At 47.9% G+C, this 19,637-nt stretch overlaps 1 protein-coding gene and 1 non-coding gene across 2 annotated transcripts; one reads left to right on the top strand and one right to left on the bottom strand.

The window, feature by feature from the left end:
* The first annotated feature begins 309 nt into the window (after window positions 1–309).
* EMC10 (ER membrane protein complex subunit 10) lies at window positions 310–7,719 on the top strand. Its single transcript, XM_048518153.1, has 7 exons — window positions 310–465; window positions 1,614–1,680; window positions 3,076–3,188; window positions 3,662–3,766; window positions 5,042–5,223; window positions 6,129–6,222; window positions 7,546–7,719. The coding sequence occupies exons 1-7, from the start codon at window positions 319–321 to the stop codon at window positions 7,651–7,653; spliced, it is 816 nt and encodes a 271-aa protein (XP_048374110.1). The 5' UTR covers window positions 310–318; the 3' UTR covers window positions 7,654–7,719.
* Window positions 7,720–13,781: 6,062 nt separating this feature from the next.
* On the bottom strand, window positions 13,782–13,853 carry TRNAQ-UUG. The gene has a single exon. It is a non-coding gene; the product is annotated as a tRNA-Gln (tRNA).
* Between the last annotated feature and the right edge of the window lie 5,784 nt (window positions 13,854–19,637).

Raw genomic sequence — 19,637 nt, 5'->3', positions numbered from 1 at the left:
GAGAGAGAGAGAGAGAGAGAGAGAGAGATATCTGTGTGTGTATGTATGTATATGTCAACCGCCCTACAGTCCCTTGGGAGATTGGCGGGATATAAATGTAATAAACAAACAAACCATGACCCTGCCAGCTGAGCAGGCGACGGAAGGCGAGGACACCTGATCCCACGTTTTGCAACAGACTCCATCAAAAGTCTCAAAAACACCCCTTTTCCCAAGAGGGGTGGAGCCTCCCTCTCCACTCGCTCCCCAGGACGCTGTTGATTGGCTCGTTTTACCCGGAGTATCCCATGCTGCCTTGGGGCAACCGTCTCTCGTCACATGACCCCGGAAGGCAACATGGCGGCGGCCAGAAGACCCCTCCACCGGTTCTTGCTCGCTGTTTTCTTTTCGTTTCTGGCGTCGCCGCCGTCGCCTGTCGTTCAAACCGCCGGGGTAGGGAACTGCCGGGGAGACCCGGGCCACAGGGTAAGTCCGGGATGGGAGGGGTGGGGTTCGGCTGCTCAAGATCCAGGAGCACTGCGCCGCGAGAGGCTCTCGGGGACGGGCTGGCCGGTATGCACTTTGGTGCTGAGCTCTTGTTAGTATGCATTGGGTTGATGAATATTGATGAGTCGAGTGTCTGCTGAGGAATGAGGTTGGCTTTTGCAGCTGAGGTTTCTGAGCATCCTGGGTAAACTGGGATAACCTGAGTGGAGATGGTCCCGCAAAGAATGGTTGTTACGATTTTATCCTTCCTCCAAAGCTCTCTCTAGCTTGTTCTGGTCTCACAACAGCCCTATAGGGTGAGTTAGGTGAAGAGTGACTGTCTCAGATTTGCTTTGTGGCCGGGTGGGGTTTTGAACTGGGTCTCCCTGACCCTAATCTGCCCTCTGACCCTCTTATCATCCTAGTGGCACTGAGTTCTGCACTACATCTACGATAACCCCATATCCTGGCCATATTTCTATGAAAACACAAGGAGGACTCTAGGGAAACCTGAAAACCCACATCATGGTACAAATGAGCTTCATACAGAAATCGAATAGATGATTTCTTGTATTTCGTAGGGTTTTAGCCCCAGTTACAGGGTTTTTTTCCTTCTGTACCAGTATACATTTAATGTACCAGATGAGGAAAAAATAACATGTTGCAGTGTTTACTCAAATGCAAGACTAGGTTTTTTTCTCCATAGGTATGCCATGAGACACAAAAAAGAGGGAGTCGTCTTACAGTCACATAACAGTTCTGTCCAGTAATAAACATTTGTGTATGCAAAACACTTTAAAGAGTGTTGTCTTCCTTTACCGTAAATGCAGTGTTTGATTTTAATTCCCCCAACAGATACCATAATACATTTATCTTTAAAGTACCAGTAAATCTGGGCCTTCTCAGTAATGCACAAAGGCAGAGACACCTGGTGTTTCATGTTTGGTTTATGTTAGCATGTCTGTGAGAGTCATTAAATAAGGTAGGCTGAGTTTGGACAAAGAAACTTCGTTGCAGTTGTTTACCACCAGCTGTGCCCTGCGTGGGTCCCCAAGAGGCATGCCCTCTTACTGACAGGAAATATCTGATAGAATTGGGGAACAGGGAAGAATCATGGCTTGCTCTGTAATCTGCCTCTTTCTTCTCAGACAGGTGAGTCTCGAGACTCTGAAACTTGCGGCTTAACACTGCAACTGGAGCACTCTTTTGAGCTGGGTAAGTGTTTGGACTGCCAACAACTGGTGGATGTATGAGTGAAAGCAGCATGCAAGCCTGATTTGTGAAATCCAAATGCAGTTGGAAAGTGATATATAAGGCTGACGCATCATTGGGAAAAGATTCCTTTTCAGAAGAAGAGTTTGGATTTATACCCCACCTTTCTCTCCTGTAAGGAGACTCAAGGTGGCCTACAAGCTCCTTTCCCTTCAGATGCACCACTGTATTCAAAAAGGGGTGTGGGTTTGTGTTTATATAGGAGCAGCTATTATTATTATTATACTTGTGGAAGACCCTGAATTGCCTAAGGAAGTTTAAAAACAAAACCAAGAAAACCTTCTTTCCAGAGGTTGAGTGTAACCAGGTCTTCTGCAGGTAAAAAATGAAGGAAAAGGCCCCTTGGACTACCAAAAAAAACAGTGCTCGGGTTCATGGGACCTGTATATATGATGACCATATGAGACAGGCTTCTCCAGTGTAGTAAGGAGAACTGGGCAACATCAAGTAAAAAAGCTGTCTGCGTCCAACCCACTGTCTTGCTTCTTGAATCCTCTCCAGAGTTTGCACCAGACCCCACTGCTTAGCCTTTGCTTGTGTCACATTGACTGCTGCATTGTGTAGAAAGTACAGGGTGACTTTTGCATGCCTGGCCCGTATGATAGGCTTCTGGAGGGTGGGGTGAGGAAGGGGCAATGATTTGTTCTCTAGTTTATCTGGAGCAAAGGGCAACTTTAGTGGAGACTGAGTGGAAAACTGGGGCCCTTCCACACGGGCCAATAAACCCAAGATAACGATGGTAAAAAAACCTGTTTTGGGGGGGAGGGGAACTTCGCATGGATCCTGCCCCTAAAGTGAGTCTGCCTCGTTCTGTTTTCCCCAAAATGGGTTATTCAAGAATTGCACTATCTGCACATATTTTTTAAAATCCCGGGTTGCAACCACTTCCAAGCGAATGGCAGGGCAGAGTGGTGCTATTTTTGACCGCACGTTCCTTAAAAAAAAAAAATTCCCGGTGCCCATCTGTGTAGCCACACAGGTGCAAAGGGTCGTAACATCAGATGGCATGGCTTTGGGGGTTCACTAATGCATGTCTGTGTAGCTATGCATCGGTGGGAGGTAAATTTAAAAAAAAGATGCACCTCCATGTGAAGATGCATACCTCGGCCAGTTTGCTCGCTGACTATGGCACGGCCAGCCATGCAAATGCCCCAGGGCCACACCAGATTCATTTATCCCAGCTGCAATCCACTTTATATTTGCTGTGCGGAAAAAGCCTGGGGCTGAGAATTCTGAGAGGATTGTTGGGTCTACTCTACATCATGTGTCTAGGAGGTTGAGTTCATCCTCCAGGCGCAAGGCCAGGATCCAGAACTCTTGGTTTTCTGTCTCCTGCAGATGACAGCATCCACTTCAAAAAGCGGGGGACTCTCCAGTGGAACTTGACCCCTGACACCAGTATCTCCCTAAGCCAGAAGCAGTTAACTGAGGAGGAGCGCAATAAACTAAGGGTGAGAGTGCAGACATGCAAGATTTGGCTTTGCTTACAGATTGAGGTGCAGGGCTGAAGCGATATTGCAGCCCAAGGGCCTTGCTGTGAATCCTTCGAAGGAGTATTTGGGCAGAGCTACATATTTACATCAAGTTTTCCTTTGAGGCATGGATTCTGTCTGGCAAGGGGTTGAGCATTCTGATGTTGGTCTCCATTGTAAAAGTCAAATGTGTTCTTGGTTCTCCTGACTGATGATAAAACTTGGAAATGCCTCTCCTCCTCTTCTTTGTTTATTAAAAATAAATTCTTATGAATCAGAATCAATTATTCCTGATCACTGTAATGATCTGATCCCCTATTTTCAATTTGCATGGCCCTGAGTATAGTTTTTCCATTTTCTTGGGAGAGGGGAAGGGAGCTGATAGATGTGGGGGAAGAGACGCAAAGAATTTCCATTCCTACTGTGCCCTTTTCCCCCTCTGCAAACTTCAGGAGATAGCTACAGAAGGTGGACTGTATCGGGTGCGGATCCCACGACGGCCCCTAGGGAGCACTGAGGAGAGTGGAGTTGAATATGTCACCTCTTTTGTCCGGGCGGTGAGTGTCTTCTACTTCTTGTCCTGGGCAAGCCTTGCCATGAAACCTGCCTAACTTGTAAGCAAAGGACCTGACTTCTGCCCACTAGGCAAGTACAGGAAGCTACCTTATGTTATTGGCTTGTCTAGCTCAGACTGTAGTGTTTTAGACAGAGAAAGGTCTTTTCCAGCCTTGGTGTCTGAAATCTTTTAACTAAACTTGGCAAAAATTTTAATAACAACAACAACAACAACAACTTATTTATATGGCCAAAGGCCAGCAAAGAAAGAAAGAAAAACAGCAGTAACATGTATATTCCAATCCCAGCATACAGAAAAACCCTCTGCATGCAAATTACAACAAAAAGCATCCAGTCAACATCATTGCCATTAGTTCAATCATGAGTCTTTGGCAACTTCTTGCCTTAGCAGGAGTTTCAGTTTCTTATAAGCCACAATACAAAATTTTGTCACCTGCTTTTGTATAAAAGGTATCCAAATCAGACATGATTGAATTTGCATATTGTAATAGCAGGGGAAGTTCACAGTGTAAGAGAATGTGAGTCATGGAATCCACTTTCGCTGTGTTACAAGGGCAGGTTTTCAAATGTCGTGGGGTTTTTTTTTTAACTGCCCAATAAATTAGCTGAAAGAAAAGTGTTGAAGCGGGCCCTAGGAAAAGCCCATCTATATTTCACTGTCGCAATGGTGGAGAGGTAAGGAGTTGTTGAAGAGCCTGTCCAGGGGACTTTGATAGTTTATATAAGGATGGTAACATGGCAAAATCTGTTTGCAGATCCTGCGAGGATAGGGCAGTGTACAAATCCAATAAATATAATTAAGACATTGATCAATAAAAGCTATTGCTTTTTTATTGTCTTGTTCTAGAAGGTACATGGGATCAAACCCAATCTGTTTACGTTTTAAGATTATTTTCTCCACCCAGGCTGGGTAGGGCGTCACTGCCAACAGCAGGGATAGTAAAACCAATGGTTGAGCATATATTTTAAGCCGATACTTAATGGCTAACCTCCAAAAGTATGACTCAACACATGCAAGCCCAGCTTCTTGCCTTAGGACAACATTAGGGGTACATTTTGGCATTTTAAACAGAGCTCTGAGGAACCCAGCTAATACTCGCTCTAGCTCAGTAAAGTTAGTTACCGTTCCAAGCTGAGCCCCGTAAGTGAGCTGGGCCAAGAATTTGTCTATGAACAATTTAATCTCTGTGGGTTTAAATCTGCTTCCTTGTGAGTGAAAAAAATCAACAGTGACTCCTCCCCCCCCCCCCCCCCAGTGCTCCATGGTGGAGTCGCATCTGTCAGACAGGCTGACGGTTCACACAGATGTGGCTGGGAATGTCATCGGCCTCTCCATCGTCGCCATCCCGGGCTCCTGCCACGGGGCCGAGGTGGAAGACGTGGACTTGGAACTGTTCAACACCACGGTCCTTCTCCAGCAGCCTATCCCTGCAGCTGTGTGAGTTGTGTGTGTGCAACCAGGTGGGGATGCGGGGGGATCTGACAGAGCTGGTTTGGTTTGCAGCCGCGGATTCTGGATTTGCTGTGAAGGGGAAGGGAATATACCCGTTTTTTCTTGTTGAGAATTTGATAGAAAAATGGCTGCTGTCTAAACAGCAGAGTAAGATGCAAAGATAGGAGCTCTGTGCCTCAGGAATGAGGCCTGTGGAGTTGTTGTTTTTTCTCTTTAGAGGGGAGATGACCTTGTGAGTTTGAGATGAGAAACTGAAGCCATCAGTTATTTCCTAGTTACCCTGGTAAGGAATGGTGGGAAAACAGAGCTTCCAAATTCTCAGCAAAGAATCCGGGGGGTGGGTGGGAAGGTTACAAAGTAGAACTTCTGGGTTCTTTGATGGGGATGTATCCAGAGATTTAGGTTGTGAGCACTTTTGAAAAGAGTAGGCTCCTTTAAAAATTGGTTGCCCTTGCTTCCAAGGAAGTTAATTTAGAATTGGGGTAAAACATTTGTTACGTTTTTGTCTATCCAGAGCATTTTTATCCTGTCCTACCTCTGTGAAATGCACTACTTCAGAGTGTGAGTGTGGAGTCTCCTTTGGAGGTTTTTAAACAGAGACTGGATGAACATATGTCAGGAGTGCTTTGATTGTGTGTTCCTGCATTGCAGGGGGGTTGGACTTGATGGCCTTTGGGGTCTCTTCCAACTCTATGATTCTAGGTGTATAACAACTGTGTGGCAGAGAGGCTGCATCACAGAGGGGAACTGGGTGAGATTGAGTGGCTGGACCTAACAACTGTACTACACTGGCTCTTGGAAGAAGGGCAGGTTGGAAAGTACCTAGCAGCCACCGTCTCTGCCCCTGTAGGGTTCTCTGGTTGCTGATACCCTGTGCATTTCTTCCCCAGACCTGAGACGGCGGCTTTTATTGAACGCATGGAGCAAGAGCAAGCGCAGAAAGCCAAAAATCCTCAGGAACAGAAATCTTTCTTTGCCAAATACGTAAGTGGGAGGGTGGAGGAAACCAAGCTCTTCCACCCCACCTCCCCCCTCCCTTTTCAAGAAATGTACATCGCAGAGCTGGCCTGCTGGCTTGACTCTTTGCCTGGATTGGGGGGTGGGGGTGAATGGAGACTACTGTGCCTCCTCCTTCCTGCGTGTCAATCACTGCCTAGGCCTGTGAAGGGGGAGGATGTGCTCCCCACTCTGATACCTGTTCTCCCCACTCCCTGCAGTGGCATTTAATTCTGGGCGGGGCAGTGCTGCTCCTGGCGACAAGCTCTGCAACAGCCCCTCGGGAGCCGGGACGTCAGCCCTGAATCTAAGTAATGCCACCCGAGCCTCACCTTGTCTCCATCTTCTTCTGCACACTTCCGAATATACTTGACACTCCCCCTTTCTTATTTCCCCTCCCAGAGGCAAAAAAAGGCTTCCCTGGTCCTCTGTGCTCCAGAAATGGAGCCTTTTCTGTCACGCGTCAACAAAGACTCTGTGCTGGGGTGGGAAGTGCTCGAGATGGCTGCATTTCCCCTCCTACAGCCACCACACTGATATAGCTCGATGGGCTGTTTTGGAGTGCAGTGCATTGTGGGAGCCACCCAATCCTCAAGACGCTTCAAGATTCTGGGGATTCTGAGCTCCTTAGAGAAAGCAGCACATGCGGTGGCAATTGAACTTGGCACATACTTTTCCCTTCTCAGTTTTATCCTGCCAGGCTGTTTCTCTGCCTCTTCTCCCCCCACCCCTTGCATGGCAGAACTAGAACTCCTTTCTTTGGTGGCAGGTTTTTTCTTCGTAGATACAACCCTCACCCAGTGGCTGTCACTTTGGGTAAAACTGGGTGCAATTCCTGGTGATGGGGGTGTCTTGCGATCAGGGTCTGAAGCAGGGACAGGGTTTATGTGGGGTGTGGGAAAAATAAAGGCCGGGGCGGTGGGTGGGAGCAGGGATGGTGCACCACATGGATTCGGTTAAGAGCAGAGGACTCGGGTCTGGAGAATGGGGTTTGATTCCCCACTCCACATGAAGCCTGCTGGGTGACCTTGGGCCAATCACAGTTCTCTCAGAACTCTCTCAACCCACACAGAGGCAGGCAATGGCAAACTACCTCTGAATGTCTCTTGCTTTGAAAACCCTACACAGGGTCACCATAAGTCAGCTGAGACTTAATACACACAACCCATCCCTACGGTCAACGGATGAGTGTGCAGGAATGAGTCTAGAAAAGGGTATTGCCTTTCAGGGGTGGGGGGAATGAAGGGGCACAATTTGATGTAGAAGGGAGCCTCTTTATCAAATTAACTTTTCTCTTTCCTCCTCCCACAGTGGATGTACATTATTCCGATCGTCCTCTTCCTGATGATGTCCGGAGCGCCCGATGCAGGGGGGCAGGGGGGTGGCAACGGAGGCAGCGCTGGAGGAGGGGGGCGATGAGGGGACCTTTGTCTCTTTTCCCACGTTGGGAGTAGGAGGAGTGTAAATAAATTATTGCCGTAGGAACGCGGTGCCTTGCCTGGTTTCTGACTCGGGTGGTGGGGTTCTTTTTAAAGCTAACATATAGGGATGTTTTTATATCACTCAGAAATAAGCGATAGTTGCTTTTTTTTTTTTGGTAAGCTTGAAAGGGAGGGGAGAGTCTAGTGATGTTCCAAGAGAGAAGGCAGTCTGGTTTAACCCAATTACATCTGATCTGGGAAGCTAAGCTGGGTCTGTACGTGGAAGGGAGACCTCCAAGGAAGATTTTGCAGGAGGCAATGGCCAATCAGCCCTGCTTTATCACTTCCCCTTCCTGGGATTGTTGAAGTTGGCTGTGACGTGATTGCACTTTACACACAGGGGTGTTCTTCCCCCCCCCCCCCCCCCCCAGGAATTGTATACATTGCAGTTAACAGTGCCCTTCTGAACTGTGTGACCAAAACACATTCTTGATAAGGGGATACGTGGAGCTGAATTCTATACTGCTGAAATCTTTAATGCATCTGTGCAGGCAGAGATGGGGTGATCTCTCCTTTGCCGTATGTTGAGTATGTTTGCATGCTGTTTGGTCGAGACAGAGAAAGTTGGATAGATTTAAATATTTCCATCTGTGTCCATGGGAAGGAAGCAGCCCTCCTTGGCTCCCTTTATGGGACTGTTTCATCTTATTCTCAGCTCCTCTTAGCTGAGCTTTAGAAAGCAGCAAGCTGTGCAAAATTCCGTAATTTCACTCTACTCAGGAGGCGGACAATGTCTCCCCAAACCTTCCCATCCAGCTGTTAGCGCTCCATACTGTGGTGTGTGTCATTTAAAAAAAAAATCCATGTAGTGACCAAAGTTACAAAAGGATGCTCAAACAGGAAATGACAGACAGAAATAAAAGAGAAGTTCCTTTTTTGAAAGTGAAAAACAATGAGAATCAGTGGCTGTATCTAAAAAATCGCATTTCAGAGAAAGACATTCCACTCCCCATAATGCTAGACTAGAGCTCACAATTTCTCCCTTACTCATCAAATATAATGTACAAAGTCTTTTTTTCCCCCCTGAATGCTTGGAGAATCCATAAGTATGTAGAAATTTTGACCAGGCTTTGCTGCCTTCGTGATTAGAATACACCACCCAATTTACTATGAGATACTGAAATTATAACAAATAGAAACAAGTGGGAGGGAATAATTCTTAGGAGGCACATTTCAGAGAAAGACGTGGACCTGATTGGCTTCCTGCAATATGTACTGGAGCACTGTCATGTGAAGAATACTGCGGAGGATTTTAAACATCTCTTGCCGAAATGGAGGCATAAGGACACTGCAGATAAGTGTTCGTATGGATCAAATTAACAGCACCTCAAGTTAACTAAATAAAGAAGAAATTGATTGAGGTCACTGATGAGTCACAAATGCCTAATATAAGTATTTAGGAGCAGCCGGTCTAGTAAATACAGGTTTGCCCCAGTTAATACAGATGAGGATTTATTTGCAAGTCTAACGTAAAGGTTGAAAGTATGTCAAAAACCAAGTGGTCTTCCAGTAAATTTATTTATGTCAAGGAAGTGGCCGTGTGGCTTGTAGAGCGTGAGAAGGCTGTAGCAATTGTGGTTAGGATGTTTCACTGCTGTCTTGGGGAAAATTGTCTGGGGGAAAAGAAAGCAGTCATGTATAAACCGCGGTTAAAACCAATTTATTTTTTAGACAGTAGATTTGTGTCCCGTTGAAGTACAATTTCAGATAAATTTTCTTGTGCTGAAAGGTGAATGACAGAGAAGGTAAGTTTTTTTTCCCCCTCTTCCCTGTTATATAATGCCAAATAAAATCATCCTAGGCCTAGGGAATGGCTAAACTTGGGTTAGAATATTTTTGGTTACATCATGAGAATACAAGACTCTTTGGAAAAGACAACAATGCTTAGAAATTTTTGGGTGCTGTGTGGTTTCCGGGCTGTATGGCCGTGTTCTAGCAGCATTCTCTCCTGACGTTTCGCCTGCATCTGTGGCTGGCATCTTCAGAGGATCATCTGAAGATGCCAGCCTCTGAAGATCCTCTGAAGATGCCAGCCACAGATGCAGGCGAAACGTCAGGAGAGAATGCTGCTAGAACACGGCCATACAGCCCGGAAACCACACAGCACCCAAGTGATTCCGGCCGTGAAAGCCTTCGACAATACAATGCTTAGAAATATTGGTGACAGTAGGAAGGACCAAACCCAAGATAGATTGCCTCAGTAAAGAAAGCCTCGGCCTTCAGTTTGCAAGACATGGATAAGTCTGTTAACAATGCTTTGCAGGTCATTCATTCATATAGGGCTGCCGTAAGTCAGAAGCGACTTGAAAGCAAATACTGTAGCACTCTGAAAATGTTTCACTGCAAACGAGTCCCAGAGCTGAGTCGGTGGGGTGGGGAGACAGCTTAATGAAGAAATCTAGACAAAAGGACATGAAATGGAAAGATGTACAGCCGGATAAAGAGTGTATGAGAAACAATACTAATATGGCGTTGCTGTGTCAGAAACAAGGTCATAGAGAAAGAATTTCTCAGTAGGTTTGCTACTGGATATTATTCTTCTAGGCTTTCTGTCTCAACGTGGCTTGGCACCAATGCATTTAGAAATTACGTTGAGTATTTCACTGGCAAATAGAATAGGTGATGCAGTTTTCTTGGCTTAAACTCATATCACCATGCATATACCATTTCTCACCCTCCCCCCAAAAAAGCTTTTTTTATGTATTATAGCGGACACTTATACATCTGTTTGCAAGAAACAGCCAATACCTCACAAATCAGTATCTGCATAAACGTGTGGTTTCAATCACTTTAGGCACACATGCATTGACGGCAACATGAGAATTACACATTGCATTTATAAAGAAAAAGCAAGAGTACATTGTTCACAGGCTGTATGTGTGTTCAGTGTAATGTGTGATCAGGGATACTGCTGTCTACAGATATTGCAATGACTTTCTGCTTTAGGAGATCATGAATGAATCTGCCAATCTAAATTCACACTATGGTGTAAAGTCTCTCAATGGCTGGATTCCGCATGGGCCAAAAACAGCGGTGTGAAGATGGTGTGAACCCTTTTACACCGTTTTAAACCATTTTACAACATTTTCACACTGCTGTTTTTGGCCCATGCGGAATCCGCCACTATGGTGTAAAGTTTCTCTCAGGTAAATATTACATGGAGACAAGTGTTATAAAATACCATTCCTGATTAATTGTTTATTTGCTGTTATCGTCTTCAGTATGTGGGTTTATCTTATCTATCACTGCCTTTTCTTACATTTTCTTAGTTATTTCTCCTTCCTGTCTTATGATTTAATTTGCTGTCTTATGTTTTACAGATGCATTTTAGCTCTGGTTTTTAACTGATTTTATAATGTATCATTTGTGATTTTACAAGGAGCTATGGAATTATATCTTCACTCAGTAATTAAGTTCACATGATTAAACTTGGGCCAATAACCATTTTAAAGCCTATCCTTTCTCATTGGATTGTGGTAAATAAAGAAGGGGGAGGGGGGAGGCCGTATATACAGCCCTGAGTCCTGTGAACACCAGGAAGGGGTTGGGGATATAATTAAGGAGCTAATAATAACAGTTATTCCAGCATGAGATTTAATAGTCTTGTATTTAAGAAAGAAAGGTTGAATCCTTCTTAAAACTGAAGTTGCATTGACTTGAAGGCAGGGCAAAGCTTACATTGCTTAGTTGAATTATAACTAGGTGTAGCAACTTAATTATATGTCCTGTCTAACATGATTAATGACATTCATACAAATCAACTTTCTTTGTTATTGAAATAACTGCAAGGCAATTTAATGTTTTTTTCCCCAAAAACAAAGAAACTGTCAAAGATGGGGTTCTTATAACCTCTCTTTAAAATAACACACCAGAATCTGAGCAGTCTGTCAACTTAAATCACATCCCCACCAATTGAAATTATATACAACTATTAATATCAGACCCCCACAGATTAACTGGCGAAACTTTTGTTAGGAATGACAGATGGCAGCCTTATTTCAAACAGCAATGACAGCAAGACCACCATGTGGAGAGTTTTTAAAATCTGAGAACTAAAGCCAGCTTGTTATTACAGTTGGCTACAACATCCCCTTTCTCATAGTACCTGAGCCCTGACCTAGATGGCCCAGACTAGAGTAATCATCTCATCAGATCTTGGAAGCCTAACTGGGTAAACCCTGGTTAGTACTTGAACAGGAGACCATAAAGACTAAAAAGTGGAAGCCCACATCTGCTGCCCACAAAACCCTACAGGGTCACCGTGAGTTGGCTGCGACTTTACAGCATTTTCCACAACCACGAGACTCATAGCCCTCTGAGTTCTTACTAAATGGAAACAGCCAGCAGGTCTTTGATGAGAAAGGACAGCAAACAAGGAACAACACTCCCAGAGTAGGAATGCACAGAGTTGATCACTGCAAACTTCTCAGGATTCAACTTTTGTCATGCTAAAAGAAGGGTTGGCACAACAACTAGCCATGCACTTGTAGCTATCAGACCCTTGGCTCAATGTTGTCAGAAGAATTTGAATTTATACCCCACCTTTCTCTCCTGTAAGGAGACTCAAGGTGGCTTACAAGCTCCTTTCCCTTCCTCTCCCCACAACAGACACCTTGTGAGGTAGGTGGGGTGGAGAGAGTCTTGAAGAACTGTGACTAGGCCAAGGTCACGCATCAGGAATGGAGGAGTGTGGAAACACGTCTGGGTGACCTGATAAACCTCTGCCACTCAGGTGGAGGAGTGGGGGAATCAAACCTGCTCTTAACCACTACCATAAGTGTTGTGCAGATCCTATCCTATCCTAATGTGAATTAAACAGACAAGGAAACTCTGTATCTACCTAGCCTTTAAGAAAGGAACAGCAATTGCCGTGTGGAAAAAAAACATGTAATTCTGACGGCAGATCGCATTGGCAAATCAACACAACCCCATGGGGTAACTCTGCCATCTTAAGAACGATTTCCTGAGGATAAGCACCGTTGAATAGACCTGAGTTTCCACAGCCTTCCTAAATCTTGTCCCATGACACTGACATTTTCCCCGTCCACCCAAAACCACTTTGTACACATTTGAGGAATTCTCCACGTCAAGTTTTTAATTGATTGTTATTGATAGGAATTTTATGTATGATTTTAGGCTTTATGCCATAGTAAGCCACCCTGAGCCCTCTGGGGGTAGGGCAGGATATAAATATAAAAAATGAATAAAAGCAAGGTTCCAGTATTGCTAAAGATCTCGACCTTGTGTCTTCTTTAAAAGATGTATTTGTCAGCTTCCCACTTCTTTTCCGCGCACAATGAGTTTCTATTCGCACGTTCCTGCAAACGCAAACCCAAAGACGCGACCAAGCTTTTAAAAAGTCAGAACTCTCTGAAAATAAATTCAAAGGCGCTAGCTATTCGGAAGGAGCAAAGGGGTGCATTATTATTAGCATGATTTACTAGCATCATTTCTCGCCGCCGCCGGCCCCGCCCCCCCCCCCCAAAAAAAAACTGAGACAAGAAATTGTCGTTCAGCCAAAATCTACCAAGAAAAGGGCGGGGCGGGGGGGATAGGACTCTGGCTCTCGTAAGAAATTCACCAAAGTGAACCGGGCAGAAAAACGTTAGGTGAACCCCCGAACAGATATACAATTGTGCGGGGTTGGGGGGACCCCGCAATTCCCTTTAACCGCACAAGATCCTGCATCCGACTTGTGAATTAATCTAGCCACGCCTTCTTGCCGCACATCAGAGCACTCCTCTCCTCCTTGTTACTAATTTGCCCGTATTAGCCAATCACCGAGCCGCGGGATACGAACGTTCCATCGCATCTGGCCAATGAGAGACCAAAAAACGTTCCACTCTGTTGGGCTGCTCCCGAACTCAGCTGCCCCCAACCTACTCGACTCCGGCCGGGACACGCATGCGCAGGGCAAATCCGGCAGTATTCGCCTGGCGCAAAAAACAGGCGCTTTCAATGAAGCACCTCTGCAAAGCGACTCTCCACTCTTGTTTCTCTTCCCCGAAGCGTTGCAAAGACGCCGGTGAATTTATGGGTTGTGCAAACAGGCAAAAATGTCTCATGAGGTCCCACCGAGATTTGAACTCGGATCGCTGGATTCAAAGTCCAGAGTGCTAACCATTACACCATGGGACCTGCTGACTTGCTCCCTGCGCAGGAGGCTTTCTCAGTTACTGTAACAGCGCTTGCATGACGCTTGTAAACATTGCAGTGAGGAGCTAACAGGCGCTGGAGGTCAGCGCGGCTGGGCTGCGCAGAAAAAAGTGGTAAAATTAAACAAAAATCCCGAACTGACTTTCTCGGAATAAAGCTAGAAAGGAAGCTGGCGAAGTATCTTTTTCTTTCCCCCAGCAGGCTCTCCAGTTCATACAACAAACAGATGTGAGGTGTAACAACAGCATTTGGGTACTGTGCTAATGGGAAAGCATGGGGCAGGGCAGGTAGCAGACCCGGTTCAGTTTGCATCTATTCTAGAAACTCATTCCAGACAGCAGACCAAGTTGCAATCGTTATAAATGGATTCGTTTTCCATCTATAAAAAGGGAAAACGAGTTCATTTGTAACGATCGCAACTCGTTAGAAATCGGCTGTGCGGAATGAGTTACAAGAGCATCTGCTCCTGCTGCGGCTAAGGCCTTTAGCTCTGAGCACCCAGGTTTCAATGGCAGGCAGAGAGACCCTGGAAAGGAGACGCAACAGAGTGGACCATTTGGATGCCCGCAGGACGAACCGCCGACCTGTTTGTTTTTTATAGAGTGAGAGTCCTAACCACTAGGAAACTCTTCTGCACGTGCCTTGGTGGATTGAAGGGGGGAGGGGGGTGTTGTTCTGTGGATGAAAAGTAGTGCCAGCAGCCAGGGGCGTAAGGAGGCAAACTGGAGCCCTGGAAGGCAAAACTCCTATGAGTTACGCATGCCCTGCCCCCCATGGGCGGCCACCGCACCATGACCAAAAAAAATTTTTTGCACTCAGGTAATTGGTGCCTGCAGGGGTGCATTTTATCAGACATATCTGCACCAAAATGACATATACGGTACCCCGCCCGGGACCAATCAAAACGGCAGTGAAGAGGAGGGAGGCGGAAGGGCATGGCGGCCCAACCAGCAGACTCTCCCGCGAGGATCATCTGGCTCCTCTGACCTCACCTGCGAGGCGACGAGGGAGGTGGGATCCTATCCCATTGGCTTCGGGAACGCCTCCCCCCGTCCACTTCTGCACGCCTGGCTCTGGGACTCTCTGTGCCGAGAGAATCTACCTCAGTGAGCCCCCCCCCGTCCCTCCCCCCTGACCACGCTGGCTGACCGCCGCCTGCAGGAGACCGCACGGGATGGCTGGGATTCTACCTATCTCCTAAGCCTCTTTGAGCTTGGCAGCCCGTTTGCTGCTGCTGCTGCTGCTGCCCTCCAGTGGCCAAAGGTGCACTACAGCGCAACCCGACCAATACGCTGCTGACCGCCGCCCTTCGCAGGAGACCGCACGTGGATGTTATTGGGGATTCCACTATCTTCCCGCTTCTTGAGCTTGGCAGCCCGCTCTGTTGCTGCTGCTGCTGCCCCAGTGGCCAAAGGTGTGAATTACAAGCGCAACCCAGGACCCCAGCCGGAGAATCTGCACCCCCCCCCCGGTGTCGGAGGCCCCGTCCCTCCTGGACCACGCCAAGCTGACCGCCACCTTCGCGGAGACCGCGTGGATGTGTGTGTGTGTGTGGGGGGGGGGGGGGTCCACCTAACTGAGCCTCTTTGAGCTTGGCAGCCCGTTGCTGCTGCTGCTGCTGCTGCCCTCCAGTGCCAAAGGTGGTGTGAACCCTGGCCCCCCCGCATTTCTCAGGTTATAGTTGCTATAATGTGGCGTGTCTTTGGGCAGGGATGCCGCTGCGGCCGGAGCGTTACCACGCTCTTGGAGAGCCCCTGGGCAGCGGCTGGAGGGTTACCACGCACTCGGAGGAAGCCCTCTGCAGTTGCTGGAGGGTTACCACGCTCTCGGAGGAAGCCATCTGCAGCGGCTGGAGAGCGTTACTCACGCTCTGGGGCCCCTCAGCAGTGGCCGGAGCGTTAGCACGCTATCGGGGATTGCGCTTTGTAACAATCACACCTGCTTGGCCACTGGAGGGCAGCAGCATCCCCAGCGGCTCCCCTGCCCATAGAGGGCTCGGACACGCCACAACCTTCGACTGATGGGGCCTCGTGCGAAGGTGGCGCCCGAGGCTCTTGGCTACATTGTCCAAAGGGGCCGCCAAGCTCAAAGAGGCTTGGGAAGATAGCGGAATCCCCCCCATAACATCCACGTATGGTCTCCCCAAGTGAAGAGCAGCGGTCAGGCAGCGAGGCGGAAGCGTCCAGGGGACCCTGTGAGCGAAGCGGCCGGCGCGGAGAAGGAGGGAGCCCTTCTGCAGGGTCGTCGTCGTCGGTGGGGGAACTCTGGCCGCCCTCCCTCTCTTCCTCACTGGCCCTGATGGGCGGGGAGGGGCTGTCAGCAGTGATCCCTGGTCCCCATTGTGCATCTTACACTACTTATCCCTCCACATCAGCAAGCTCCTTCTCACCTTGCTGCATTCATGTGCTTATATGTTTTCAGGGACTTAGGTATAGATTTTTTTATGGGGGGGCACACCTCCCCAAGCCCAGCCCCCAGCCTAGAGGTTATAAAAGCAGCTCTCCGAGGCCTGCCCTCCCCCGCCCCCACCAGCTGGGCTGGCATCCAGCAGCCGGCAAAGTCTCCTTCACTCCTGCCCTCACCTGGAGACAGCAGAGTGCGTGTAGAGGGAAAATGGAGCCTGGTGCAAAATCTGAGTCCCACCCCCCACCCCCCGGGCAGCCGCTGTGATGCTGGAATCCACCCCCAAACAGCATCACTTTCAATGGTGTTTAAACTAGAGAGCCCAAATTCTCCTTTTAAATCCACCTTAAAGGGAGAATCTGGGGTCCCCATTAAAAACAACATTGGAAGTGATGCTGTTTTGGGGTGGATTATCACCCACCCTGAAACAGCATCACTTTCAATGTGGCGTAGTGGTTAAGAGCAGGTGCATTCTAATCTGAAGGAACCAGGTTTGATTCCCCGCTCTGCCGCTTGAGCTGTGGAGGCTTATCTGGGGAATTCAGATTAGCCTGTGCACTGCCACACATGCCAGCTGGGTGACCTTGGGCTAGCCACAGCTTTTCATAACTCTCTCAGCCTCACCTACCTCACAGGGTGTTTGTTGTGAGGGGGGAAGGGCAAGGAGATTGTAAGCCCCTTTGAGTCTCCTACAGGAGAGAAAGGGGGGATATAATCCACACTCCTCCTCCTCCTCCTCCTCCTCCTCCTCCTTCTTCTTAACTGGGGACCTCAGATTCTCCCTTTAAATGCATGTCGAAAGAGGTGGATTTAAAAGGAGAATCTGGGGAAATTTGGGGGGTGCCTGCTGTCAGGGGTGCAATTGTTAAGCTAGTAGCACCAAACTTTCAGGGTATCTTTAGGAGACTCTCCTAATGATACCACCCAGGTTTGGTGAAGTTTGGTTCAGGGTGTCCAAAGTTATGGACCCTCAAAAGTGAAGTCCCCATCTTCTATTAGCTCCCATTGGAAACAATGGAGGATGGGGGCACCCCCTTGGGAGTCCATAACTTTGGACCCCCTGAACCAAACCTCACCAAAACTGGGTGGTATCATCAGGAGAGTCTCCCAAACAGTTCCTGAACGTTTGGTGCTGCAACAGTGCGCCCCCTGCAGGCCAAAAACCCAAAAACACTAAAATGTAAAAAAACCACAGAGGGGTGGAGCTTCAGACATGTAATGGGGGGGGGGTTGAACCCGAGAACCCCCCCCCCTTACCTACGTCCTTGTATGTTTTTATTGAATTGTTAAAACATTTAAAATGCTTTAACGCTTTCAGTTTGCTGCCTTGTGTGGGCCCCTATTATTGGGCAGGAGGAAGGTGGCACAGAAATGCTTACTGATTTAGAAATGTTTACATAAAGTGGGGAAATTACACGGAGAGGGGGGAATTGCACATAATGCTTATGCTAGTGTGCACTGGTGAGTTTAGGGGCAGATTGCACACTTTGGAAATAGCGCTTCTACCCAGCGGTGATTTCCCATTGGATTTCAATCTTGGTATCATGTTCTTTACCAAAGAGAAATGCTATAATTAGTGAGTCAAATAAGTGCATTCAACAGAACAGCCCAATATATAACATAAAGAAACCTCTTTACGGGACCCTCGCCGCGATTTCGTTAACGCCAGTTCGGCCAACGCAAGCTTGTCATAAGCCCTGCTTTTTTGCAAGCTCCCATACTCACCGGGTGTTCCGCCGGACGAGAGAGTGTCCTAGGATCGCATCTTCTGGATGCGCTGCATCCAGAGTGACAGTAGGCGATACCGAAACGGTGGTCCCTGGATGCTCGATCCAGCTGGGACTTCGGGTATCGCCGCCCCTTCCCCTGCGGCTAATGCGAGCAGGGTGGAGGTTCGAGGATTCCCCGGTTTCGCACCAGCTTGTAGCTCCACTCCACGCCGCTTCAGCGCAAGAACGGTGATTCCAGACGCTGGAGATAACATCTGGTGGAGATCGCCAGCAGCCGGGAGACCGGAGGTCCGGGTGTTCCTAGCTTAATCTCCGGCCTGCCGGTTCTTCTGGCACCTTTATTGTTATCCTATTAAAGTGTAGGAGGGAGTGACCGTGGGGAGTTCCGGGAGAGCTGGGAGGTCGGGAGATCATCATGTGATGCATGCGATCTCATCTGGCTACGCGGCGAGGAGCCGCACGCTGCCTGGAGCCTAATCCTCACCTGGGGCAAGACCATTGTCCCTGCTACCGTGATTGATTTCTCAGACAGTCTCATGACCCGTGACTCATGGGGATGAGGAGTAGGTGCGGCTTAATGCGGGCAAGGCCAGCAGGTCCGGCATGCCCCTAACGCGTTTCTACTACGGCACTGCTGGGTCGGCAGTGCACTACTACAACTTTGTACACATTTGAGGAATTCTCCACGTCAAGTTTTTAATTGATTGTTATTGATAGGAATTTTATGTATGATTTTAGGCTTTATGCCATAGTAAGCCCTGAGCTCCCTCTGGGTGAAGTGTGATATAAATATAAAAAAATGAATAAAAGCAAGGTTCCAGTAATTGCCCTAAAGATCTCGACCTTGTGTCTTCTTTTAAAAGATGTATTTGTCAGCTTCCCACTTCTTTTCCGCGCACAATGAGTTTCTATTCGCACGTTCCTGCAAACGCAAACCCAAAGACGCGACCAGAGCTTTTAAAAAAGTCAGAACTCTCTGAAAATAAATTCACAGGCGCTAGCTACTCGGAAGGGGCAAAGGGGTGCATTATTATTAGCATGATTTATTAGCATCATTTCTCGCCGCCGCCGGCCCCGCCCCCCCCCCCCCCCAAAAAAAAAAAAACTGAGACAAGAGGGGTAATTTGTCGTTCAGACCAAAATCTACCAAGAAAAGGGCGGGCGTTGGGATAGGACTCTGGCTCTCCGTAAAGAAATGAGGTCACCAAAGTGAACCGGGCAGAAAAACGTTAGGTGAACCCCCGAACGGATATACAATTGTGCGGGGTTGGGGGGACCCCGCAATTCCCTTTAACCGCACAAGATCCTACATCCGACTTGTGAATTAATCTAGCCACGCCTTCTTGCCGCACATCAGAGCACTCCTCTCCTCCTTGTTACTAATTTGCCCGTATTAGCCAATCACATAGCCGTGGATACGCAACGTTCCATCGCATCTCGCCAATGAGAGACCGCAACGTTCCACTCTGTTGGCTGTTCCCCGAACTCAGCTGCCCCCTAACCTACTCGACTCCGGCCGGGACATCGCATGCGCAGGGCAAATCCGGCAGTATTCTGTTCGCGCAAAACAGGCGCTTTCAATGAAGCACCTGTGCAAAGCGACTCTCCACTTTTGTTTCTCTTCCCGAAGCGT

Source organism: Sphaerodactylus townsendi, linkage group LG15 (genome assembly GCF_021028975.2).
Source record: "Sphaerodactylus townsendi isolate TG3544 linkage group LG15, MPM_Stown_v2.3, whole genome shotgun sequence".
Taxonomy (NCBI): domain Eukaryota; kingdom Metazoa; phylum Chordata; class Lepidosauria; order Squamata; family Sphaerodactylidae; genus Sphaerodactylus; species Sphaerodactylus townsendi.
Note: the sequence above shows the minus strand (reverse complement) of the source record. Positions and strands in the feature narration are given on the sequence as shown.

Coding starts and splice junctions, on each gene's coding strand:
- EMC10 (XM_048518153.1), top strand. CDS start 319: ATGACCCCGGAAGGCAACATGGCGGCGGCCAGAAGACCCCTCCACCGG. Junction 3,189..3,661: donor AGGAGCGCAATAAACTAAGG/GTGAGAGTGCAG, acceptor TGCAAACTTCAG/GAGATAGCTACAGAAGGTGG. Junction 5,224..6,128: donor CAGCCTATCCCTGCAGCTGT/GTGAGTTGTGTG, acceptor TTTCTTCCCCAG/ACCTGAGACGGCGGCTTTTA.